The following is an 11,233-nucleotide window of genomic DNA, read 5'->3' on the forward strand; positions in this document are numbered from 1 at the left end:
ATATGGTCTACAACATATAATAATAATATAGATGGACACATACATACATACATGTACAAAGAGATATAATAAGAAATTCTTATATTACGATTTCCTTCTTCTAACTGAAATGGGTTTATAACACTGTATTACTGTAAAAACGTAATATTTTGTCGCAGATGGTTAGCTATAACATATTTCGAAACCATTGAGCGCACGAAGAGCTTTTCCCTGTTTTGACGAGCCTGAGTATAAAGCCACCTTCAAGATAAAGTTGAGTCATAAAAAAGGATTGACTTCGATAAGTAATATGAAATTGATGAATCAAATAAACTGGTAAGTCTTATTTATACAGGATAATAAAGTGAAAGAATAAACCGTTTATCGTAAAAGTAAAATTATATTATTTAATTGAATAATTTTGTACGATAATATAATGTTATAGCCCTTCGAGTTCAGATTATGTTGTCGACGAATTCGAAGAATCTCCACCGATGTCTACTTATTTAGTAGCATACATGGTGTCAGATTTCGTATACACTGAAGCAAATAGTGAAAATGACCAAGTGAAGTACCGTATTATTTGCAAGAAGGACTTAGCCAATCAAACAGAATTTGCCATTAACTTAGGACCGAAGGCCCTGAAATACTACGAGGATTATTTCGATGAAAAATTCCCGCTGCACAAACAAGACATGGCGGCCATACCCGATTTTTCTCTAGCTGCCATGGAGAATTGGGGTCTCGCCACATTTCAGTACGTAAAAAGAAAATTTGTTAACACCAATAGAATATAATACCTATAATATTGAAGTAAGTCGTATTTTACAGTTATCAATTTTGTATGATATTATATTATTGTATATAATATAGTTATTATTAATTATACTAAAATGTATGGTGTCTGTAAATCGATTTTCTAGTTTTAATTTAGGATTCATCTCCACGAATATAGCAGGGCTTGAAACCGAAAAAAACTTTTCCTGTTTCGGTTTCGGTTTCGGATACCGGTATTGATTTTTTCCGTTTTCGGTTTCGGTTTCAGATACTGGTATTAATTTTTTCCGGTTTCGGTTTCAATTTCGGTTTCGGTTTTTAACGGTTTAAACTGGTATTCAAAATCGATATCGAAAATCGGTTTCAAGCCCTGGAATATAGTTTACATTTATATTCGACTGTAGCTTAAAGGATTCTTAAATAAATATTTTCAGCATATGGTTATTATGTACACAGAATTTTGGGATTATAATATTATGTATATTAATACAGCAGTACACATGGGTTGTTTTTTATCAAGTAGGTACTTGGAACGACTGCCAACGAGCACCACGTATCTCAATATTAAATATTTAGTGTAATTTTAGGACTATTCATGGTCAATCACATAATATTCTGATTTGGTAAATATCTAATATATTATTATCGTTGTAACGGTACACCGATCACGCATTATAAAACGGTCCTTTTCAGAACCACCAATCAGAGACCAGTAAAAGCCAAACACACGACCGGGACAACTTCACACCCTCATTATAGGGCCCTAAGTTGTCACACACACTTAAAACCGTGGGCTACGTGTAGAAGAGATTCTCACGAGTCCAAAAACATCATCCCCACACACGTAACCCTAAAACTGAGCAAGTAAAGCCACTTGTCATACCGAACGCAAACACAGCCGCACGCGGCGGCTTAACACGGTTTAATAGTCGGTACTGCAAGCACTATACATACCGGGCATTTTCTTGAACGAGTATCAACCATCAACCATCTTTCTCAAAACGACTACGTCATAGTGGCACCTAACACTCCAACCCATTTTCCAACATACATTGGTCATCGTCCTGACATCTTAGACATAGCTTTAATCAGAACACCGATGCTCACTCGTCAAACTAATATAAATCAACTGCCTTCAGACCACAACCCAATCCTTCTAGAGTTTTCCAGCTCCCCCATAACATCTTCACCGCCTTCACAAGGCAAACAAGTAAACTGGAAAAAATTCTCTACCTTACTCTCAAATGATACTACTAACACTCACCCGCGCACTGCTTCCATCCAGGATATAGATCATGCTATAACAGCCTTCACAGAAACCATAAAATCGACAGTCGTAGAATGTACATACCAATCCAAAACAGGAACGAAAAGGAACACCCTCCCATCTGAAATACTTAATGAAATAAAGGTCAAGAACAAGCTACGTCGGGAGTGGCAACGAAACAGAGATCCAGCGATCAAATACAGGCTGAACTCCAAAACGAAATTTATCAGATCTATTTTAAAAACTCATAAACAAGACGAGTGGGACAGGTTTCTTACCTCCCTTGACACCAGTGACGGATCACTATTCAAAATAAACAAAAGCTTAATTAACAAAAAACCAGCGATTCATCCTCTCCAAGGCCCAAACGGTCTAATTTACGACGCAAAAGCTAAAGCTGAACTCATAGCGGAATCACTAGAAAAACAATTTAAACCAAACCCCGGCCCAAACATCTTAGAAGTAGAAGAACTGGCTCACAATATCCGTACTTCACCTATCGCTTCTTCCGATCTCTACACAACACCTGGTTCAGTTCAACTAATCATCAAACACTTGCCTAAAAGGAAAGCACCCGGTGAAGATCTCATAACTAATACGGCTCTAAAGCTCCTCCCTAAGAATAAACTATTGACCCTTACAAACATCTTAAATGGATGTTTAAGGCTCAATTACTTCCCTTCCACATGGAAAAAAGCAGTCATAATCTCGATCCACAAACCGGGTAAAGACCACTCTCTTCCTGAAAACTACCGTCCTATTGCCCTGCTGTCCTCCATTTCAAAAGTATACGAAAGGGTAATCCTTGAAAACATCCAAAAAACCACTGCTAAAACAATTAGGAAAGAACAGTTTGCATTTCGTCCAGGTCACTCGACGGTTCAACAATTGACCAACCTGATGGATGAAATAACTGTCAATTGGAACTCTAAAATCAATACAGCCTCAGTTTTTATTGACGTGGAAAAAGCTTTTGATAAAGTTTGGCACGATGGCCTCCTCTTTAAAATGAACAAAATGCATATCCACCCAGCTTTAATCAAAATCATACACTCATTCCTTGAAAACCGAACATTTGCAGTCAAACAAGAAGACCAAACATCTACAAGCCGCCCAATCCTCTCTGGAGTACCCCAAGGCTCTTGTCTTTCACCCACCCTATTCCTAATATACACAAATGATATACCGTTAATTCCTAAGGCAAACCTAGCGTTATTTGCCGATGATACAATGTTTTCCGCCCAAAACCACAACGCCAGATGGGCAGCATTCATACTGCAAAAACAAGTAGATCTGGCCGCAGAATGGTTCAAACGATGGCGCCTAAAGATAAATGAACAAAAAACCGTCGCACTACTCTTCGGAAACAAAAACACCAAAAATATTCCTCCAATTAAAATTAACGATCACCCAATAAAATGGTCTGATAATGTGAAATACCTCGGTGTAACACTTAACAGACGCCTTGGTGTAACACAGCACATAAACACTATCATAAAAAGAGCCACCATTGTCAGGGGCATATTATACCCCCTAATCAATAAGAAAAGCCCAATACCTTTAAAAACTAAGATCCTAATTCTCAAAATGTATGTCATCCCTATTCTAACATACGCTGGTGCAGCTTGGGCTCCCCTTGTTCCGACGCATCAATGGAAAAGAATTGAGGCTGTACAAACAACTGGCCTCCGCACCATCACGGGCAACCCCACGTTTGTCAGGAATGATATTCTACGCAGCTCCGCAGGATTAAAAACCATCAGAGAAACCATTACCAGTCAGGCTTCTGCGATGTTTCACAAGAACTCATACTCAAAGTACCCACACATAAGAAACCTCGGTCACAAACCTGGTGAAACACGTCGTAAAACCCCAAAAAATCGTCCGTTAAAATGGGCAACCGCTAAATAAATATCCATACACCACTCACAAATAAAATTTCAACCCACTGGCATAGGCTAAACGCCTGGCACAGTAGAAATGCCCTAGGGCAGCCACACAAGCAAAGAGCAAAGAGATACCTAATATTTGTGTGTCTTAAATAACAAATTTACTTTTTAAATATCTTTAATATATTTATTGTGTTCTTAATTAATAAAAATAATTACAAGTAAATTAATCTTAAACCTATTTCTTCTTTTTTCGCTTACCAAATATAATATAGCAAGTCTACACTCAAATTAGGGTAAGTTAATTTATTATCTAATTATATCCTTATATATGTATATGAAAAGGTGGTAATTTAAAGTGTGTACGCAATATTATATATAAATAGTAAATAATATACAAGTAGAAAAGATATAATTATGTATATATTACATGAACATCCTATTCAAATTACCACTAAAGTTTCTATATGATCACTAATTAAAAACATTACCTTGGCAGAGCCCTAAAAAAAATAATTTTTAAGTCAATCTTGTATATTTACTACAAATTAGGTAATCTATTAAAAATTTATTTAAAACCATCTGTCTGATTATTTTGTATAAGTCATTGAATTCGAGACAAATTCTAAACAACTATCTTTAATTAAGTTCTACACCAATGTGAAAAATATTAGTTTTAATAAGTTATTGTTGCTTGACGAAAAAAATTTAAATAATTTAAATAATTCTAACAAATGTTGTGAGTTTACATATTATTATACTTCATCTGATATACTAGAATAAGCTTATACCAATATAATGTAAGAATATTTTATACTTTTTAAAACATCGCTAGCTAGGTATAATATTTTTATTAATTATATCATATTATTATGTTAAACTGAAAAGTGAGAAATTGTGTATGTTCTGTTTGTCTCTAGATTATCATAACGTGAAAACTGTTTTCATATTTAAATTAAGTATAGTATTATAAAACTTATAACTGTTAAATTTCAAAAAAATTAAAATTATAATACAGATATTATAATAATTGTAAATTAATACATTAATCCTTACCGTTTAATTTTAATATATCTGGTTCAGTAGCTGCCGGAATAACCCAAACGGAAATTGCTATAAATGTAAGCTTTATAAAATATTGCTTATTAAAAATCATTTTAATTTAATATTTTAATATGAGAAAATAATAAAAAATAATTTGAACGTCGAACAAAAATAAAATAGAATACTACTTCTCGATTTATTCTTTAGATAAGCAATATGTTCTTAATTCACACGCCCTGGGTACAAAACAAATAATGTGCACAATGAGTTGTTTATTTAGTATGTAACCAGTAACATAATTTAATATATGATCAAGAGAATAATATTTTTCACTATTTGTTAGTGAACACCATATGTATTATTCTTCATATCACTTGAGTAAATAATTCGTTCGCAAATTTAAATATGGCAAAGATGGTCTATAAGCACCTTGAACACAGGTTTTAAATTATTCCACTTTGTTTGATCGACTTCAAAATACCACTAAAAAAATTTGCTAGTAAAATTACATTAAATAGCTAAATACAAAATGTCTAGTTTAACTATTTTTAGAATAACTATAGTAGTTTTATAAAATATATTATAATATGTTGTATTAAAAAATATTATCTCAAAAGTACAAACTAATATTTTTTTTAAGGTAAAGTAGGTATCTAAGATGTATCAAGTAGTTAAAACATGTAATAATAACAAATATTTACACACCTACCTATTATTTTATATTTTAGTGTTATTGATCTTAAATGTTATAAATAATATTATTATAATACATTTTATTCAATTTTATGTGGCGTAAATCAAAAAATATTTTTTCCAAGCAGTCAAACTGAAACCAAATTTACAATAAAACAAAGGTGAAATGGTACTTACGGCGCTGGGTGCCGCGGCCGATGCCATTTTGTCCTCAAAAATACACTCTGCGTGAATAACGATACCGCCTTGTTGAATCAACCAAATTTCATAATTTTTTTTTTAATTGCTAGAGGGAAATATTCTACAGCAAACATCGATCTCTGTTTTTCAATATTTTATTCTTAAACTTTATAATATGTCTAAAAAAAAAAGATAAAACCATTTTTTTACAAATTTTTTAATACAATTATTTTAAATAAAATACAAAATCAGAGATCGATGCGGGATGTAGGAAGTCTTCTTCTTTCACATAAAAAAATAGTCATTAAAATCCGACAATTCTAGAAGCTTGAGAGGTATTCCTGTAGGTAGTCATTTTTTTCGATATAATACACCCTACCAATCCACCCCCCACCACCATAAATAGGTATCAGGTAGTAGATTAGTAAAAAGTCTTATAATTGAGGTGGCAACTAAAATATAAAATGTAATTTTCAAATTGTATAGAATTGTGGAAAATTTGAAAAACTGACACTGGGACCCTTAAATCTACTTATTAATACCCATTGACTACTTACCAATAATTATATAAAATGTCTTATAAGTTAGATTATAAATTAGATATATTTAAGTGAGGGAGAATCAATTTTACCACAGATGATATTCTGAAAGAAGGTTAGGTCACGGGCATTACGGCGATCGGCTAGAGCTAGTAAGTTCAAGTTTTAAAGTACCGGGTATAGTCATGTGTGGATGGACAATATTTAAATTGTAACCTGTGAAGTTGAAAAACTTGTACTGGACACGCTCAATTTGTTGGCTGTGTACCATAAAGTGAGGGTTCCACACCACGGAACCATACTCAATAATCGATCTGACTAATGCACAATATAATGCCTTCAGGGATCTTGACAATTTAAGTTCCTTTGCTCTTTATGAGGCCTAATACTTTATTTGCTTTGCATGTAATATGGTCAATGTGGACTCTAGGGCACAGTGAAGTAACAAGGATGAAGCCAAGATCACTAACTTCACTATCAACGGGGGGTAAGGATGGTTCAATTAATTTAATAGGAGACTGACGTTTGGTGAATGACATAGATTTACATTTGTTAATGTTATGAGATAACCCAATAATTTCAGCCCACTTAACAAATCTTTCTAGGTCTTCCTGCAAGTTTAAACTGTTGAAAGTGAAGCTCGACAGACTAATGACTTTCGTCTTAGTATAAATGAATAATAACATGACAATATGATTACGTATAAGTATAATATATATTATATAATAACGTACAACTGAACAATTTAACTGTGACAGTGCACACACATTGTACGACGGTGCCTGCTCAAGTGGGTTTTACATACTTCAAAGGCCCTATATATATTCACAACCGAGGTCATGTTACATCCGTATAGAGAGAGAGTCTTATACTCGTATAACTAGATACTAAATTGTACACACGTGTCAAGGTTGACTACTAATATTAATTGTAAATTTCAACACCCTCCCTCAATTAATAATTTCTTTAATCGTAGTCACTCCTATGGCTGACCGCAATTTCTCGAAACGCTCCTTGACCAAAGGCTTTGTTAGAATGTCTGCAATCTGGTCCTCCGTTCCAATGAACTGCAATTGAAATTGTCCATCTTCATAATTTTCCCGAACACAGATTTCTATATAGTACTAGATAGCGAACTCCCGCCATGAATTGAAGCTTCAAGGTCGGTTGGCAATTGTATGGTATTTCATATGAAAAATAAGATGATATTATGATTTATTTTATATCGTATTTTATTATTTCTAAACATTTAGGTTACAAAATATAGAAAATTTTTTATATAAGTCATTTTACATTTACTATTTTATTTGACCGTTAAAAAAAATATTATTCCTAATACATTTTGTATAATAAATGAAATGTTTTGCCAACCGACAAAATGGCGGCCGTTCACAGCTGAGCTTCATTTGTAACAATGTAAATTGTATAAGAGTTCCTTATCTAGTGTAGTATAGAAGTCTGTGTTCCCGAATGAAGTGATATCGTACGTCTATGTGTTTTGTCCTCTTATGAAACTCCAGATTATTAACTAAACGTATAGTACTCTGATTATCAATGAATAATACTGGTTGTTTATCACCTGTTTTTGATAAGCTTTTTATCAACCGCTTAATCTACATGATCCCTTTTACTGCTCCACTCGCCGCTATATATTCGGCCTCTGTCGAAACAGTGACACGCAATGTTGTCTCTGCGATGTCCATGAGATTATACTTGACCCACATTTGAATAAGTATCCTGACGTCAAACATCGTGTTTGAATGTCACCTGCGTAATCTGCATCAATAAATATTTCTAATAACAATTGTGTATTATTATTAAAATACAAGCCATAATTAAATGTTCGTTTGATATATCGTATAATCAGTTTTATCAAGTTCCAATGAGCTTTAGTTGGTTTTGCTAAATAACGACTAGCAAAGTTCACTGCATATGATAATCTGGTCTTGTTACCTGTTATAAGAACAGTAAGCTACCTACTAGTTTCCTATAAGGAAATTCTTCACTCAATATCTCCGTATCTCCTTTTGGTTCAAGTGTATGAGATTTGTCTATCGGGTTCAAAAGTTCCTTGGCGTCCAGCATATTAAATTTATTAATTATGCTACATGCATAATTTGTCTGATATACAAATAATTACCCATTTTCCATTATGTCTACCTCCATACCTAGAAAATATTCGAAATTTCCCTTTTTAACCTCAAACTCTTTTCCCAAGTTTAAAATAAAATATGCGTTGACATGTCATCTGTCGGTTCCCTTAAATAACTAAAAAATGTCTGTTGAAGCAAATGTATACTTGCCTTAGACTTCTGCTCGTAAATACTCAGCAGTATCTCTCACATTTCAAATGCAGACTCACAGTTAAACAAATATTGTTATGGACCATCGTCCATTGACCTAACTATTATTTTTTGACATTTACTGTCAACTTTTAGCCAAGAATATGTATTCCTTTGCCAACGTGCTTTGGCATCCTCAGTCATCTCTGTTTCTGACGACTTTTTGATAGGTAACCCTGGTTTAGTTCAATCACCTGAAACTATTCCACCAGCGATTTCTCGAATATTTTCTAAGTCCCGCAATACGTTGTTAACGAAAATATTCTAAGTCAAAAAGAGAAAATAGTCCTTTTAGATCATTGAATTGAGATGACGAAGCATTAGAATGAACCTTGCTAGATTTTAGGAGCTCGGCGCGAAAATCATTAAGCGTAGCCATAATATCGGCGTTAGTAGACTTATTAGTTCTCTGATTAGGGCTCAAGTTTGCGTTAGACGCAATCTTAGTGGAATTTGAGTGAGTGACGGCGTGAGAAGATGAGGTACTGGCATTCACAGCTTCCATGGTATTGGTAAGGCAACTCAACCCAGGAACGTAAAAGCAGAAAGTGGAAAGCAAAAAACTGGTTGAAGTGTAGGCCACTCAAGTAACAGAAGAAGGCAAGCACAGTCGACAGAATTGCACAAGTAAAAACGGTGTCGGATAGATAACCAAATGCACGCCAACCAGTATGATGTTGGCAACGCTAGTCGCTACGCGTACCGTTAGTTATAAGATACACGTTTTACTTACCGCAGTTGGTCCCAGAAAGGAGATAAGAAGAACTTGTTGGACACGACGTGATGAGCCTGAATAACACGCACTGGTGAAAACGGCATTGGCGAGGAGAAATAGGAAAACTGCATGTATAGAAGATGTATGAAATACAAAGAAAAAATTATTGCAAGAGAGACCAAAAAGTACTGTTAACTGTTATTTTGATATATTAATTTGTGTCACTATTTTTTCAGGGGTGCGAATATGTACAAGTCGAGGGTTCGAGGTCGAGGCTCCCCAGTTTATTTTTCATTATTTATTTAACTAAAAAAAAAAAAATCAAAATGGGGCCTTATTAACATACATTGCTGGGCGGGGAGGGGTATGGTGTGATATGGTCACGCACGTACGCGATATCAGGAGCGTGGATAGACTAGGGACTATAGGGACTAGGCATCAGAAACAACATTTGTATACTACTAATGACGAACAAATTATCTAGAAAATAAAAGAATAAATAGTAAGATAATAGTCAACCATTTTTCTGTACAGGAATCAAGTTTACGCCGTCATTGAATAGATCACTGTTATATTGAATATTAACAAATTTGGAAATACATTTTTAAAAATGCAAGCGAGTAACCATTTACTGTTCTCTATGCAGTAAGGTGTTAACTGTTGAATGTTTTTCGTTTTTGAATACGTCACTGTAAACTGTATCGATCTTGGGTATATGTTAAACTTGAATTCAATCATTGCCTACAAAAATACGATACAGAGCTGAGACAGACTAGCCTATACTATTGATTAAACATTTTAATATACCTATAGTCAATGGTGAATTCTAGTTTTAACTAGTGAACACCATAAATAACTAAAGTGATTTGTAGAAACTAGTTTTGTTGGATTTCGGGTTTTAACTGAAACATATATACAGATAATGCTCAATTATACCAGCTTTTCAAAGAGAAGATGTGGTAAAATGCATCAGATTGACAAAGCTAGATGGAAGAACAGTATCATGGCATTATTACAAAAGTGTAGAGTTGAATGGAACAGGCATGTGATAAAGATCATTGAAAGGAATTCGTTTTAGCGGCCTAGAGTCTAAACAACTCACTAAACAATTAAACAAATTAAATAATTATATAATATTCTATAATATATTAGTAATTTATAATAGGTAGGTACAATTATTATTAAAGTACATGTAACGAAACAAAACGACGTGAACATTTATATGTGACTCACTCTAGTGGCTTGTTACCACTCCAATAATTCAAATACGCATCGTGCGCTCTCGCGCCCGCTTTTTGCCAAAACATCGGCCGTGCGCCTAAAATCTGTTACCTACGTACAATACAGATAGCGTGGTCGAACGTCCACATTGCGAACGTGTGCCACATTCCGGGAAAACGCCTTTCCCGGAGGAACCCGGATATATAACATCCAATTTATTAGATTATTGAACTCCGTATAAATCGCGCTACACATAATCATCAACCAAACGCTTTTAAATCTCATCGAACGAACATAAATCACGGAAACCACAGTGAACAAACTACATTCAAAACAACGACTCGTTATAAAATAAATACAAGCCAGAAACAGCGGTTCAAGACACCTTGCTCCCCACTGTGTGTGGCATAAATGTGAGCCGGACGGTATAAAATCACCGTTATACGCGGACACATTTTCCAGCACCATATACAGCACTTTCCCCCCTAACCAGCGTAAGCTAGACGGTACTAACAACACCGTTATTCACGGATGCGTTACAGGTTATACGGCTCTAATTCCAGTACTGACGTCGGTACATAACGGAA

General features: G+C 34.4%; 2 protein-coding genes across 4 annotated transcripts in view; one reads left to right on the plus strand and one right to left on the minus strand.

Moving 5' to 3' along the window:
• LOC100572512 (aminopeptidase 1) overlaps positions 1-11,233 on the minus strand; it is a 78,601-nt gene that overhangs the window by 12,513 nt on the left and 54,855 nt on the right. The window lies entirely within an intron of this gene.
• The window catches only part of LOC100161354 (aminopeptidase N), a 150,543-nt gene continuing 139,457 nt past the window's right edge, over positions 148-11,233 (plus strand). Inside the window, exons 1-2 of one of the 2 annotated variants that reach the window (XM_016808885.2) lie at positions 158-315; positions 425-4,016. In XM_016808885.2, the coding sequence (XP_016664374.2) occupies positions 1,856-3,934 (2,079 nt within the window). In that variant the 5' untranslated portion in view covers positions 158-315; positions 425-1,855 and the 3' untranslated portion in view covers positions 3,935-4,016. Of the gene's footprint in view, positions 316-424; positions 4,017-11,233 lie in introns of those variants that run through there. The other variant, XM_029488734.1, reaches the window with a different exon arrangement.

This window comes from Acyrthosiphon pisum, chromosome A1 (genome assembly GCF_005508785.2).
Source record: "Acyrthosiphon pisum isolate AL4f chromosome A1, pea_aphid_22Mar2018_4r6ur, whole genome shotgun sequence".
In the NCBI taxonomy this organism is placed as follows: domain Eukaryota; kingdom Metazoa; phylum Arthropoda; class Insecta; order Hemiptera; family Aphididae; genus Acyrthosiphon; species Acyrthosiphon pisum.